Here is a 15,302-nt window from a genome sequence, read left to right as displayed (position 1 = left end):
TGGCGCCAAGATCCGCCAAGGCTGTCCCCAAACAGGAAATATGTCGACAACGGGGTTATGCGTCGTCATCGCCGTCTGCAGCTAAAACCTTCTTGAATGGTCGCCGTGGCCTCTTTTTTGCCCAGGGTCGCATTCTAGTCTCACCTGTCGCAAATCTCAGCATGCCAGAGTCGTCGCGCCCTTCGCGGTCGCAGCGACCGCGAGAGCGAGATCGACAACGGAATGGGCAATCGTCGAGAAAGAATGGGCACAAGAAGAAAAGGTCGTCAGGATCGCGCCGACCAGCTTCTGGGTCGGAGGAGGCTCGGGATCGAAGCTCAAAGTCATTATCAGCAGGGGCTCTCGCCGATCTGGACAGAGAGAATGCGCGCCAAAAGAAACGAAGCGAACGAGCAAGTCGAGCCAACAGAGACGAATCCCGAAGACCAGTCCGAGCCAACCACGATGAGCACCGAAGAAGAGATCGGGATCGGGAACGTGACCGAGATCCAGATAGGCCGCGAACTCATCGCAAGGGGAAGAAGCGACGAGTTGTGAGCGGAGCTATCATGGAAGAGGGAAGAGCACAAACTGAGCTAAGAGGTGGCGGGGGAAGCATCGATAGTCTCGAAAAGGACTTTTACCAAAGGGAACGGCCGAAAAAGAGCAAGAAAAAGCTATGTAAGTGGTATCTTCTCGCTTCTGCAAGTCTAGTGCTTACATCGATACCAGGGATTGCTCTTAGTGTTAGTGCTGTCGTCCTCCTCATCATTATTATAGTGGCAGTGGTTGTGAGCAACAAGAACAAAGGGAAGGGAGGTGGTAGTGACGATAGTGGTGGTGATTCAGACAGCTCGAGCGGCGACAAATCAGGCCTCGATGGTAAGGATCGCAAGGATATACCCGACAAGTGGAAGAACACATACCTCGATCCTTGGACATGGGAAACGACAACCGACTTCAACGTCACCTTTACCGATGAGATGGTTGGAGACTTGCCAGTCATGGGCCTCTACGATGACTGGGACGATTCGGCGCGGGCAAACGACAAGGTTCCGCCACTGAACAAACCATGGGGCTCATACACCGAAAAGCCTGCTCGGGGTGTATGTATCGGAGGGTGGCTCTACCTGGAACCGTTTATCACGCCATCTCTGTTCAACTACGACACTGATGAAGGCATCGTTGACGAATGGACATTGTCTGAAAAGTTGGGTGCCGATGCGGGAGAGACGCTGGAGAAACACTACGCATCGTTCATCACGGAGGATACCTTCAAGGACATCGCCGCCGCTGGCCTCGACCACGTTCGGATCGGTTTCAACTATTGGGCCGTTCAAGTATACGATGGAGACCCCTACGTGTTTCGAACCTCGTGGCGATACCTGTTGCGTGCCATCGAGTGGTGCCGCAAATATGGGCTGCGAGTAAACCTGGACTTACACGGTATTCCTGGCAGTCAGAACGGTTGGAACCACAGTGGTAGATGGGGAAACATTGGTTGGCTGAACGGAAAGAATGGAGACGAGAATGCAAAGCGAGCTCTCGAGATCCATGACCGGCTGTCCAAGTTCTTCGCCCAGGACCGCTATAAGAACATCATCTCACATTACGGCCTCGTCAATGAACCTCGAATGACCTTTCTCGAGACGAGCGAAGTCATCCAGTGGACAGAGGATGCGTATAAGCTTGTGCGCAAGAATGGCGTCAAGGCCCTTGTTGTGTTTGGAGATGGATTTATGGGACTCGACAACTGGCAGGGCTTGATGACTGGCTACGACGACATGATCTTGGATGTTCATCAGTACGTCATCTTCAACGAGAATCAGATTGACTTTACGCACAAGGAAAAGGTCGAGTACGCCTGTAAGGGGTGGACGGAGCAGGCTGAGAGGAGCATGGATACAACGACAGGTTACGGACCAACCATGTTTGCCGAATGGTCACAAGCCGACACAGACTGTGCCAAGTTCCTCACGGGCGTGGGCTGGGGCAACAGATGGGAGGGCACGTACGACACAGGCAATTCGAACACCTCGATCTTGACGCCTCGATGCCCCACTAAGGATAAAAAGTGCTCGTGCGACCAGGCCAACGCTGCCCCCGACAAGTGGAGTGACGAGTACAAGAAGTTCCTCAAGATGTTTGCCGAGGCCCAGATGCACAGTTTCGAGAAGGGCTGGGGCTGGTTCTACTGGACATGGAAGACGGAGAACAACTACCAGTGGAGCTACGAGGCTGGTCTCAAAGCGGGTGTTTTGCCTGAGAAGCCCTGGGATCGTGATTTTGACTGCGACAAGGATGTTCCTGACTTTGAGAAGGATGGCCTGCCAGAGTATTACTAGGAGTTGGGAGACTGGTAATTTGCGTACATATATAGTGGAGGATATACCGAGCAAGGGGGCGTGATTTCAGGCGTTGGGGAAGTATATGGGGATATAGAGAACATACGCGCAGGCCAATATACGGGGCCGACACGAGTTGATTGATCAATGTATTACGAGAGGAACTTGTCTGGAAGACAATGTATGTAGAGAGTCATAGTCTGAGCATAAATGAAGCGTCTTGATTTACATCCCACTTGTTTGCGTTGATGTTGTGTCAATGAGGGTAGTGAAAGGTTTCGATTTACCCACAAACCGTTAATGTTGCCTCACAATGGCCAATCTATCCTTCTTCCAGCCAAGAACACTGCAGTTTTATTCCCTGAAAAATCGATATCAATGTCGCCTAGAAAATTGCGCGTTTGGTCATGGAGGAGTTGATGTCGACATTGGTGCGAATGGCTCGCTCCTTCCTGGCCGGGGCCTCACCCCAACTGAGCACCTTCCTTTTTACCCTTCCTTCCACAAAACGACACTTGCTTGGATGCGACACAAATTTCCATCCTCCTCTTCTCCTCTTTGACAACTTTCACCTCCATTCTCCTGTCCACTTCTTACGACCTTTCAGTACTGCATTGTTTCTCTTCGGCTCCTGGTCCCCGACTTTACAAACCTCATGACCCCGGGTGGCTGCCGGTCTTGACTCTGTCAACTACCCTGCCGGCTTCTGCTCCCAGATACCGACTGGCTTGTGTTCAATCATTCAGTCCCGAAGAGTAATGTTGCCGTGGGGATTCCCCTATTCTCTGTGTTGCCCCAAGGATGCCGGTTCCAATGACACACACCCGTCGCAGTAAGCGCATGGTCAGTTACAATATCCAAATCATTGCACACAGCAGCTGCTAATTAGATAAAGACCTCCCGAGTCCTTTGACTGGGAGGGACGAGTTACCCATCTCAACACCGGTCAAAGAACGCCGTCGAGTTGATCCTCAAATCGTGTTCAAAGCGCAAGACTTCCCAGATTCCAGTTACAGTTGAGCCGATGATGACGAACCTGAAGATGATTAACTCGACCTTCGGTTCGAGTCCGGAGATGAAGTTCCCAAGAACGAAGACGATGAACCCAGCAGCCTCGACACCATAGTCGACCTGGCATTCGAAGGACCTGGAGTGGTAGTGTAGACGGTGTCATGTAACATGGACGATACCAGCTGGATTCGCGTCGCCCCTCAGCCTATCAGGACTCATTTTCCTGACGTCCGTTCCGCGCCTACCAAATCCGCTCATTCCAAGGACCTACGCGCAGTTAAACACGTTTTGAAGCTCACGGATAGACATCTTCCTGGCGTTACTGCAGAGGAACTAACTGGGAGCGTTGATCGGATCACGCAATATGTGGAGGCAACTCTGTCCCATTCCCCTACCATGTCTGTAACGGGACTCTGCGACTATACCGACGAGGACATCTCTGGGTCCCCTTCCGTTGAGGCTGTGCACCCTTTCGTCGATGTTGACAAGAAGCATCGATATCACGCTTTACCCAGTCTTGGAGTTGTCATGGCGGCTCTTGACGTCGTGAAAAAGACCCAACCCATTCTGGTCCTCCCCGTCATCTCCGCCTGGCTCAACGCTCATCAGAAGCCCGACTTCACCAAACGTGAGTCTTTATGGGCTTGGAACATGAGCGAGCACACTCCAGGCAAATCTCCCAGCGCTTATCCTCGATGGCACGGTCTGTTGGAGTTCGTGACCTGTCACTAAGTAAGGATCAAATAAATACTTAGAGAATACTTGAGTAGATTTTAGCATAAAGATGAGTTAATAGTAATCAGAGACTGTCTAATAGTTATTCCTCGCCTTAGATCTTTTCCTCCTAATCTAAGATTATTATCATATACTAAATATCATAAAATATTCATAAGAATTTACTAAGAATAGCATTGTTGGTCTATTAAATTGTCAAACCGGTGTGCGGAAACGGATGACCGATGTTGAACTTGAGCAACGGCAGCCACTCCTCAGCCTCGCTCCTTCTTTATAACTTCGCTGTTCCTCATCCAACACAGACCTCCTCCTCTCCTTTGCGCTTCATCCTCAACTTTCCCTCTTTCAACACTCTGTTTGCGATAACCCAAAGGAAGCTCAAGTAAGCAGAAATCTGCCTCCTTTCATCTCCTTCAGAATCTTCCTCCTCACTCCCTATGCGCGCACTTCATGCGCAACGCTCTGACGCTCCCTCCTCCAAGCCCCTCTTTCCTTGCCTCTCGAAGCCATGTCATCATCCATCGTAGCCTGAGCTGCCTGTCATCCACACTCATAGATCACGAACTGATCAGATCATAGCGCGTCGGGGATAGGCGCTGGGAGATTTGCCTGGAGTGTGCTCGCATTATGACTTACGGTGAAAATGCTATTGGTGGTATTGCTGATGGCTACCGTCACTATTGTGAGTTTTTACTCAACTTGCCTTGGGCTGGAGCTTGGAGACTTGCTAACACAGCTATTCAGATGGTTTCAAACGATGTGCTGGTTGTGTTAACAAGGGGTACGATTGCACAGAGGTTTGTATCCGGCAGTCTACAGAAATGGCTTGTACTAACTTGGAGAGATCAAGAATGATGAGATGGCCTAGGATTCCCGCAAGCTTGGAGAGCATCACGGTACCTCGGTTGCCATTGGCAGCCCCTCCACGATCCTTATGGCACTGCGACACGCCCGATCACAGTTCAGATGGCTCGTCACCAACCGCGAGAATGTCAGTAGGGGGTTCGAAAACACGATCGCCAGACCGACTTTGGCTGTCCAACTTTGCAATGAGGCCATCGCGGATGTTCAGCGTACCAATTGTGCCATTTTGGAAGAATTCCGTCGTCGAGGCCCGGAAGAGTCCCAGGTAACAGCTGTTGCTACGATGCAAGAGGATGGCACCTTTACGGAGGCTCAAAACCAGTTTCTCAATGGGATGGAATGGCTGTGGGGTACTGGGGGATGGAACTCAAGGTAGTAGGGGACAGAGGGCCAACGAAACCCATCTGAGTGGCACTACAACATACTGTATCCAAGACATCGGGGAGTTGAAAACCTTAGCTCGGCCTCGCGCCGCCCTGTGTCGACAGTCTTCTGCTCCACCACACCCATGATGTCCTCACCGATACCCAAGTATCAGCCTTCTCCCAGAAAGCAGACCCCTCGCCTTCCAAGTACATATAGTCCACATCAGCTCACTCCTCGTCGTCTACACCCTCGTGGGTACCATCTTGAATAACAAGGGGAGAGTGTTGGGGTGACGTTCCATCACGAAGCTGTAAGATTGTTAGAGCATATCACCATCTGATCACTGATCATTACCATTTTCTTTCGACCTCTTGCTTCGCATCACACAGGGCAGTCTTCACGACGCCATCGGCCTCGAGGTAGTGTGGCTATTTCTCGAGGTCAATATAAGCGCGACGGATGGCCTGGTTCCTGCTGTTTCGGCTATTCTCGCGTAGTCTCTGCTCTTGGGAGAGACAGGCTCATCCATCGCGAGCCTTTTAATGTGACAGTTATCGGAAAGCTGATTTTCAGCCTTGCGCTTCGTGACTGGCCCCCCAGGGGGCGGCCTATTGCGATCAGTGTCATGTGTCATAGGGATTAAACAAGAAAAGAACCTACCGCCAACACCTCTGGCCATGATGGAGTTGAGGACTAGTCATGTATAAAGGGCAGTAGGGGAGAACAGGTGCCAGGGAATCGAGGAGGATGCTGTGTGGAAGGGAATGAATGATGTTAAGAAGGTTGGCCAGACAAAAAGGGCAGAAGGACAGTCTAGATATTTGAATATTTTCAGTTAATGGTGTTTGAAGAGGCTGAATAACATTGAATGCTGTGTAAAGCTACAAACGGGTGAATGGTGGGTTTGGTAGAGAGCTCAAGGTCAGTGATTCACTGTCAAACCAAGTTTGCCCATCTAAACCACACCTCAAACGCAGCAAATTCTTCAGAGTTCATTCCCTTGCTTTACAGTGAGGCGCCACCAATTTTCCAGAGAACAGCCCCTGGTCCTCTTCGATAAAGAGAGACTCCTTATTTTCTAGAGCAAAATCTCCTCTTTTATAGCGGATCACTATAGCTTTTTCAGAGTGCCATCTCCTCTTTCATAGAGAGAGATAATCTTTATGAAAAGTACCTCTTGTTTTCTTCCTGTTCTCGCTACCCCTTCAAAAAGGTATTTGTTCTTCCTTCTTCCCTCTCTCCTCTCAAGCCGCCTCTTCCTCCTCCATCATCATCAATGCCTCCGCTGAAGCATTTCGCCTCGACCCTCTCAGGTACTTCTCTCTCCCCTCTATCGCTCATATGAAATTGATTTCTTCCCTCCTTATTCCCAAACATTTCAACTGTTCACCTCTTTTATCACACAAGTATCCTTTAACGCTCTTCACGTACAAGCACTACTCACATCTCGATTCTCTTCCAGCTGCCCCCTTTCCCTTCTTCTATCGCTCATCTAGGCGATTGACACTCTTCTTCCCTTTCCCTCAAGCATTTAGGCTCCCCATCTCCTTCATCTTTATCTCATTGCTCATGTCCTTCATAGTTGACATTCGCTAGCCCAGTACTTCGCTAGCAAACGCTCTAAAGCTCGATCAACGGTTCCCCAGGTACAAGATGCCTTCGACTCCCGCACAGCAAGTTGACAAGGCCGTTACCGAAAAGCGTCCCGCCGTTCGGAAGCGAAAGCAGATCAGACGTTCCGCCGTAAACTTTTCTCATGGTTTCGTCTCTGCAGTCACTAACCCTTGATCCAGCAGCCTCGCCGCAAGCGGGAACCCTTGATCTTTCCCTTGTCCGTGACCCATCCCGGTAGGTTGCCAGCAGTTTACGGTTGGGGATCCCACTAACACTTCTTTTTAGAGCCTTTGTCCCTTCGCGAGATGAGAAAGCTGCGACTGAAGGGGAGATATTTGGTCCCCGTGTCCGAAATTGCGAGAGTGTGTCAGGAAATCCTGCGAGGCATGGAGCCGGGGCGGCAGGTTGATCATTTCCTGGAGCTCAAGATCGAGCCTGAAGCTCTCGACTTGCTCCAGAGGGAAGCTGAGATATTCGTTGTCAACAAGTTCAGCGGTAAGAGAACTCAGACCCAAGCCCCTAGATGATGTCGGTCGACTGACAATCGGACAGCAGCAAAGGTCTGCACTGGACATGCGGGTCGTACAACCATGCTGGTTAAGGACCTTCAGGCCGTAGACATGGTCCACGGAATGTTCAAGGAGCTTGGGCGCTCTTTTGAGACCAAGACTTGAGGGAACCTGAAATGGCTTCGTAGATGCATCACACTTGGGAGCCCAAGACCAGGGGGGAAGTTAGCTCGAGAAAGGGGGGACTTTTACTGAAGTTGTTGGCAGTGGGGCCAAGAGTTACTTCATTGACATCAAAATAATCCATTGCTGCATTTGAGAGTCGTGATATCTTCATGGATCGGGGTGGTTATCTTTTCCATAATGACACAGCTATGGCTCTCTCTTCCAGGCTCCATGAACCACTTTGCACCAAGGCAACCTCGCATCTATATGTAGTTGCCGGTCCCAGATGAAGACTCTCCAGTCTTAGATTTCGTCTGATCATTAATCCCAATCCCATCATCTTAAGTACCGTGTTCATCGTTAGCACAAATAGGCCTCCCTTGGAAGACTATTACAACTGATTATTACAAAAGACCATCACGAAACAGTCGGTCACTGAAGTGATTGTTTCAAAAGCTCTTAGTTTTTCTCCTTTGGCCTCGCAGTCGGTTGCCTTGAATAAATACATGGGGCAATGCCTACGGGAAGTGTAACCTTGGGTTCCCCCAGGCCTTGGCCGTGGTGGATCTCGTCATCCCAGCTCCATCCGCACTCTCGAATTGCCTCTTCATAGCCATCTCCCGTAGGCTCCCAAACGCGGGCTTCCTCCATATCAAATTTCATATCGATCCCAGCCCCAGCCCCAGCCCCAGAGGTCAACTAGCAAACATAGCGCCGCCCAAAAAGTAGTTCATTGCTGTGGTCCCATCACCACTTTCGAGTAGCATCTCAATAGTCACCACTCGTAGGGTCCCAGACTCGGGCTTCCCTTAGCTCGAACCTCGATGAACGAGGGGCCGGGCCTGGAGCCGGAGGATCATAGGGAAAGGTCAGCGCTCTCTCGTGTACACAGATGAAACTTCGTGGAGAACATGGTGAGATTCCCGCTGTCGGGTGATGCACTCCAATGATCCCAATGTCACAACATGTGATGCTACTAACAGCTCCCGCATATGAAGAGCAAGATCCAATGTTCAAAGCGTGTCAAGCACTTCGAAAGCATCTCTGGCTCCCGGACCAAGTTGTTCGCACCGTTCAAGCATTTCCTTCATGACATAGTCGCATGACTCAAAATCATCAGATGAGAGGGGACCAGCCGCCATGAGGATGACTCGAGTGAAGGAGTCTAGGGACCCGGCGTAGCTCTTGTCGGTCGATGGGGTCAAGGCTCGATCCACGTGTAAGAAGACTTTGATTTGTAAGGCGTGGTTGTACTAATTCAGGCCTTCATAGGTGACATCTGGATCGGACTTGAGATGCACTTCGAGATCACCCCAGGCGTCAGCTCGGTTCTTCAGGCTTTGGACTAGATTCAGGAGCCCGGGTACCCATGATTTGGCGTCGCTTCTCTTGTAGCCCGTCCCCTTTGTCAGCCTTATCTTTGAGGCAATTTTACGCATCGCACAGGCAGAGAGGTCGAATGGGGGTAGGGTTGGTGGATGTAGCACAGGAATACTCTTCCCGGTGCAACTGCTGAGGGAGGTACTGTGCTCGGCGGCGATGGGGTCCTAGACTTCAGAAATATTAAGTCAGTAAAGCCAGTGTCAGTCGATGTAGAAGGGAGGAGGTAGGCCATACGGATGTAGATGTCCTGGAGCGCTCTTCCTGATGCGGGCGACTGTGGAGCAGGGGAGAGACTCTAGGCTGAGAAGCGATGGGGTCCTAGTTGTACAAAGGGCAAGACCCTTGAGCCTCAGTAAGCTCAGTATCAATCGAGGCGGAAGGGGGGAGGTAGGTCATACTGAGCGAAGATGTTGAGACCGAAATCGATAACTCTGGAGATTCTCTGGGGCCGCAGAGTGATCGGGGGAGCCTGAACCTAGGTCATGAGAAAAAGGGAAAAGTAAAAAGACTTATGATCTGGGTCCCTGAAATGTAAAATTCTTGGGTATTTTGATGATTGTAGAATGTGTTCTGGTGTGCCCAAAGGTGGTGGTGAAGGGGGAAGGGGGTGGTGGTGGAGAGGGGAAAGTTGAAAACAAGAGAGAGAGGAGGGGATGATCGAATCTATAGGAAGATGAGACGAGATGACAGTGAATCACTGCCTCAAAATCATCACCTTGATGGCATAAACGAAGGCCTGAACACGAGAGACTCAGTGCCTGAGGAATGGGAAACAGGCTCGCCTGGGTGCAAACGCATTCTCCCCAGCATGGTTGGCGAGCGTGGTTCGTGTTGTTATGATTGCTCCAAGGGCCTAGACGATCTCTTTCAGGCTGATAAGCCAGATAAGCAGAAGCGTACGTCCAATGGCTTAAGTCTTTGGCGTCGAGATACCTTGGAATGTGAACGTGGGTAGGAGATTTGCTCATGGAAACTAGCACATATGTTGGCTTTGTGACTCTGGGCGGATGAAGCTCTCGCACATGGCCTTCAAAATCTAGTAGTACTAGAGATAACTGTTGTGTACACTCTTACCTGAAGATGCCCCGATTAATAGTGTACAGAAGATGGCAGTGAGGCTTTAAGTTGTGATGACATATCAGCTTGCAAGTCGCAAGGACAGGATGGTTGAGAAATAATCGGTCAACTGCATTGATCATGGGTACTCGATAATAAAAACAAAATGATGCCAAGATACAAAAAGGCAAAAATGTACGCGCTGGACAAACACCTCGAATTGACTTCCCGATCGCAGTCCCAACACACACGCTCATCCGTCGGCGGTTCTCTTCCCCGTGTTGGCCCCCGTCAGAACGAAGACTTTAACCGTTCGACCACTCTCGGTTCTCATCTTTACTTAGGGGAGCGTTTTTCTGAGCTATAAGGGTATGAAGTCTTGCAATGGGTTGCCAGTGATGGGCAGTGTTGGAGCTTGGTGGACAGTTGGGATGAACTCCAATGCTGTTCAACCATTGGTGGATCAAGACTGCTCTTTCAACATTGACAACTACTAAATAGATTCAATTTTCTTATATAATTACTCTCATTGAGAGGAAAGGGAGCTAGTAGGACATGTTCATTGCTTTTACCTTTGTGAGATGATGGAGTTTGGTCATGCTGACAAGCCGCAAAAGTAGAATTATCTTTGGCTTGCCTAGACTCGTCGATTCACACATCACAGAACATTGAAAAGAATGCGCAATATAATACTAATATATTTATAAATTTAGTCTCGCTTTTAGTAGCGTACTTCTTATTCTTTCTAATTATCACCATGACATTGTCGTTAGAGTGTAGTACAGGTATCACGAGCATCGCCATGAAGCGACCACGGCACAAAAGCAGCCTTTTCTCTAGCTTCTTGGCAATCTCTCCAATTCGCACATTGTAGAATGCATTCAAAAGAATGGACCTCTCAGCTCGTGGCTGGAATACGGTGGCGTAAGTGGCCTGATAAACTCCGATTTCTCAGTCGGCGATGTCTTCAACCCTTTGGTCCCCGAATTGGTTCGGCGACCATGACCAAAGCACATTCATAATCTCGCCGGCTTTGTCGTGATGCTTTCCAACTTTGCATCCCGAAAAATCGAATCATGGCCTTGTAAGCAGATTCATCATGAGCATTCGAATATGGAAGACGACGCATTCGTCGCTTATCGCGAACTCGCGGTCGGTGATATATAAGTCGCTATTGGGTGCTTCAGCCGAAACGAGATTACATCCAGAATCATCAGCACACATACAATTCAGTCATATATTTTCACGGCAAGCATCTTCAATGTCGCCTAGCAAACAAGTTCTCATCGTCGGCGGCGTGGCCGGCGGAATGTCCTGCGCAACTCGTCTGCGCCGCCTGGACGAGGACGCCAAAATCACCGTCGTCGACAAAGGACCATACGTCAGTTACGCCAACTGCGGTATTCCGTACGCCCTCGGCGGTGTTGTTGAGAGCGAGGGAAAGCTCCACGTTCAGACTGTCGACAAGCTCAAGACCTGGTTCAACATTGACGCCAGAACCAACACTGAGCTGAAGTCGATTCAACGAGATGAGAAGACGGCAACTATCCGTGATCTCTCATCTGGGGAAGAGTCTTCGGTTCCGTACGACAAGTTGGTACTGGCCTTGGGAGCTGAATCTTTTGTTCCTCCGATCGAGGGGGCCGATTCTGAGCGCGTCTTTACGCTCCAGACCATCCCCAACCTTCAAGAGATCCAAGCCATGATCTCCAAGAAAGGCTGCCGCCGAGCTGTTGTCGTCGGTGGTGGTTTCATCGGACTCGAAGCAGCAGAGAATCTCCGTCGACTGGGCATCGAGGTGACGATATTCGAATTCGACCAACACGTCTTTCCCGTAGTGGACCCCGAGATTGGAGAAGTGGTTGACGAGGAGCTCCGCAAGAACGGTGTCGGCCTCAAGCTCAATGCCCGAGTCACAAAGATCACCAGCGCTTCAGACTCTGAGCCCGGCTTGGTATTTGCTGAAAGGCAGGAACCTGTTCCTGCAGACCTGGTCATAATGGCCGTTGGAATCCGCTCGAGGACTGCAATTCCCAAGGAGGCGGGTTTGGAATTGGGGAGAACAGGGGTCTCCGTCAATGAGTTCATGCAGACCTCGGACCCGGACATTTACGCCGTCGGCGACATGGTCGAGACTCTCAACCTCGTCACCGGTCAGCCAGCGCAGACGGCTCTAGCTGGACCAGCGAATCGTCAGGGTCGTCTGGTCGCTGATCACATCTCGGGCAAGGGGATCAAGTATCGCGGCAACCTCGGCGTCTCCGTCTGCCAGGTCTTTGGCAAGACGGTCGGCATTGTCGGCCTTTCTACAAGAAACCTCGATCGTCTGGGTATCAAGCACGAGTACGTGACGGTTCACCCTCCTCAGCATGCAGGATGGTACCCCGGAGCGTCGCCCTTGACGGTCAAGCTGACTTTTGACATCTCGAGTGGAAAGATTCTCGGCGCTCAGGTCGTTGGTAAGGAGGGAGTGGACAAGCGGATCGATGTATTTGCTACGGCCATGCGAGCAGGGATGACGGTCGAGGACCTCGAACACCTGGAGCTGGCGTACGCGCCTCCTTATGGAGCGGCCAAGGACGCCGTCAACATGGCTGGCTTTGCGGCGAGCAACATCGTGCGCGGGGATGTGAAGCTCGTCCATGCCGGAGAGTTTGCCAGGGGAAGCCGCAAGCTCGAGGACTTTCAGATCATCGACGTGCGAGGTGCTGAGGAATACAGCCAAGGTCATCTCAAGGGGGCCAAGAACATACCTCTGGTGAACCTGCGCGAGCGGGCAGACGAGGTCAAACGAGGAGTCCCAACGATTGTCCACTGCAAGAGCGGGTATCGTTCGTATGTCGGGTATCGAATTCTGGCGCAGAAGGGAGTCGATGTGTATAATCTAGATGGGGGTTACAAGTCGGTGTTGGATGGAGGATACGTCACGATTCAGGAGGCATAGACATGTTTCGGGGCTCGGAAGCCCCTTTGTATATTATGTTTTGCTTTGCTTTGTTTTGCATCTGTTGAAGGAATGTGTAAGAGATTCCGTTCACGTTATACCTTGCTGAGGTCACTCGTGATGTTGCTGTTTGTCATCTCGTTGTCGTTCTTGTTGTTGAAACCGAAAACCTCAATGCACTTTCTCGCCTTGATCAAGATTCACCAGCATCGTCATCATCACCAACATTGCCGAGGGGCGGAAGACAGAATTCTCCGTTGTTGGACCAGGGTGTCGACGTTGCTCTCGAACCGGACTTTTCCTGCTGCTCCTGTGTTGAAAGGGGCCACACGCACACGCACACACGCGATATCATCATCACTCATTTCATATCATCACCATCATCAGACAACTTGCAACACCAGGTACCGGGCCTTGGCTCCTGCTCCTCTCCGGTAGTCTCGGACCTCGGTGGACAAGACCTTGATCTTGGCCTGGTCAGCGAGCTTCTTCACGTGGCCCTCATATCCGCCGCTCTCCCAGATCTCGGAGATGACGGTGGCGACAATGTGGCCGCCTGGCCTCACGACACGCACGAATTCACTGATGGCCTCGGGTCCGACATGGGACTGCGTCAAGGTGCCAACACAGGTCACGACGTCATAGGAATCATCTCGGGCGGAGAGAGGCCGCGAGAGGTCTGTCACGTCCAGGGCGCGGTAGGCCTCGGTGAGCCGGGCCTCCTCGAGCATCCCAGGGCTGAGGTCGACCCCGTCGACCTTCTTCGCGCCGAGACGGGCGAGGAAGGATCCAACGAGGCCGGTGCCACAGCCGGCGTCCAGGATCTCAATGTCCTTGTCGATGGCGGTGGTCCCCAGGACTTGGGGGACGAGGGCGGCTGCTGTTGCTGGGGCGATGTAGTCTTGGTTCTTCTGATTGAGTTCTTCGTTGTACGTCTTTGCCCACTCGTCATAGACGGACCGAGTATGGTCGACAGAGGTGAGGGAGTAGATGCGGGGGAAGTAGAGCTGGGAAGACATGGTGATGTGAAAGGGGGGACTGGGTAATCAATTGAGAAAGCTGGGCAGTTGTGTAGGCAGAGTGAATTGGGTTGATGATTCAATCCCATCAACTCGAGAGAAGAGACCCCTTTTTAAGGACATCTCTCACCCTCAAACCCCGCCTTCTCCCCGCATCTTGAAGGTTCTGAGATGACGTTTGGGCGTGCTCGTGTATGCGAATCCATTGGTGGATTGAGGGTTTTGCTGAGGCTCGGCATAGCCTAAAGGAGCGATCCGAGGTAACCGCGCAAAGGGAGATTAACGAGGAGGCAGATTTACGTCCAGGATAATAAGTCTGTGTCAGAGAAACTGTCCTTGCCGAGTGGAATACGACGTGGTTGTCTTGGTCGAGGTTGGGGGTGGTGAGGTCCGAATCGAGCGACTTGCTGGATCTTGGGTTGCACAGAGGGGTTTGGTCGAAATGATGAAATAATTGGCCAATGCTGTCGAGGAATCTAATCTTCTGCCCGAGCAGTGTATCTGTTTGTTCAAAGTCAACGCGAGTCTTGACAATTGCACGATTGAGTGTTTTGTTTCCTCTGCCCAGAAACATTGAGTTGTTTGTCACATGGGTTACCTTGCAAGAGGGCAAGCAATACGCAGTCCCGCCTGCTCGCAACGATCTTAGCCTAAAGAGGATCCATTCATAAGCTTAAAGGCCTAAAGGAGAAGTTAGGAAAGTTTAATAAAGACATTGGATTGGCATTTGGAAGAGCCGTGCCTTGGTTGCAGCATCGCTAATGCTGCGGGCGTGAGAATCAGGCTCGATCAAGGATCAGTCCTTTGAGCAGCCTATCAGCTCATTCTGCAGAGTGTTATTGCATTGTTCGGCTTGAAAGTGCATCTTGGGGGTAACCGCAGAGGATGTGAATGTGCAGAGAAAAGAGGGAAGAACAGTTCGGTGGTTGCTGTAGATAAGTTGGTTCTTGAATGCTCATTCAGATAATGATGGATATCATCATGGATCATATCATCATGACTCTTTAATTGCATGCAGGGTTATCGTCGACGCTTGTGTCAGGGGACTTGCTTACCCTACAGATTATCATCACTTCAGTGCAGGCGCCTCTGCTGACACAACCGTGACTGATGCCGCGCTACCGAACCCTTACTACGCCTCAGCGGCAGCCAGAAGCCGAATGACATCATCTGGGCATGCCACTTTCTTTTGTTTGAGAGCTCTGTGAAGCTTGACGAGCTCCTGGAGCTGAACCAACATATGCAGGAAACTGGAGATTTGCAGGCTCGAGTCAGGCAATGGATAAGCTGCCTCGCCGAAGTGCCGAGCTGC

At 51.0% G+C, this 15,302-nt stretch overlaps 5 protein-coding genes across 5 annotated transcripts; 4 read left to right on the top strand and 1 right to left on the bottom strand.

Moving 5' to 3' along the window:
- Nucleotides 1-161: 161 nt before the first annotated feature.
- LRP88_05213 (glycoside hydrolase superfamily) lies at nucleotides 162-2,324 on the top strand (the record flags this gene model as incomplete). Its single annotated transcript, XM_083241772.1, has 2 exons — nucleotides 162-660; nucleotides 712-2,324. 2 exons carry the CDS (start codon nucleotides 162-164, stop codon nucleotides 2,322-2,324), a joined length of 2,112 nt encoding a protein of 703 aa, XP_083102920.1.
- Nucleotides 2,325-3,731: 1,407 nt separating this feature from the next.
- Nucleotides 3,732-4,067, top strand: LRP88_05212 (uncharacterized protein; the record flags this gene model as incomplete). Its single annotated transcript, XM_083241771.1, has 1 exon — nucleotides 3,732-4,067. The coding sequence occupies one exon, from the start codon at nucleotides 3,732-3,734 to the stop codon at nucleotides 4,065-4,067; it is 336 nt and encodes a 111-aa protein (XP_083102919.1).
- Nucleotides 4,068-6,953: 2,886 nt separating this feature from the next.
- LRP88_05211 (uncharacterized protein) lies at nucleotides 6,954-7,588 on the top strand (the record flags this gene model as incomplete). Its single annotated transcript, XM_083241770.1, has 4 exons — nucleotides 6,954-7,043; nucleotides 7,094-7,148; nucleotides 7,200-7,409; nucleotides 7,470-7,588. 4 exons carry the CDS (start codon nucleotides 6,954-6,956, stop codon nucleotides 7,586-7,588), a joined length of 474 nt encoding a protein of 157 aa, XP_083102918.1.
- Nucleotides 7,589-11,288: 3,700 nt separating this feature from the next.
- On the top strand, nucleotides 11,289-12,971 carry LRP88_05210 (FAD-dependent pyridine nucleotide-disulfide oxidoreductase; the record flags this gene model as incomplete). Its single annotated transcript, XM_083241769.1, has 1 exon — nucleotides 11,289-12,971. The coding sequence occupies one exon, from the start codon at nucleotides 11,289-11,291 to the stop codon at nucleotides 12,969-12,971; it is 1,683 nt and encodes a 560-aa protein (XP_083102917.1).
- A 383-nt stretch (nucleotides 12,972-13,354) lies between these two features.
- Nucleotides 13,355-13,990, bottom strand: LRP88_05209 (S-adenosyl-L-methionine-dependent methyltransferase; the record flags this gene model as incomplete). Its single annotated transcript, XM_083241768.1, has 1 exon — nucleotides 13,355-13,990. The coding sequence occupies one exon, from the start codon at nucleotides 13,988-13,990 to the stop codon at nucleotides 13,355-13,357; it is 636 nt and encodes a 211-aa protein (XP_083102916.1).
- Nucleotides 13,991-15,302: the final 1,312 nt, after the last annotated feature.

This window comes from Fusarium phalaenopsidis (genome assembly GCF_050370095.1).
Source record: "Fusarium phalaenopsidis strain FUZ10S chromosome Unknown contig_32292, whole genome shotgun sequence".
Taxonomy (NCBI): Eukaryota; Fungi; Ascomycota; class Sordariomycetes; order Hypocreales; family Nectriaceae; genus Fusarium; species Fusarium phalaenopsidis.
The sequence above is the reverse complement of the archived record's forward strand: the minus strand, read 5'-3'. Positions and strand labels throughout refer to the sequence as shown.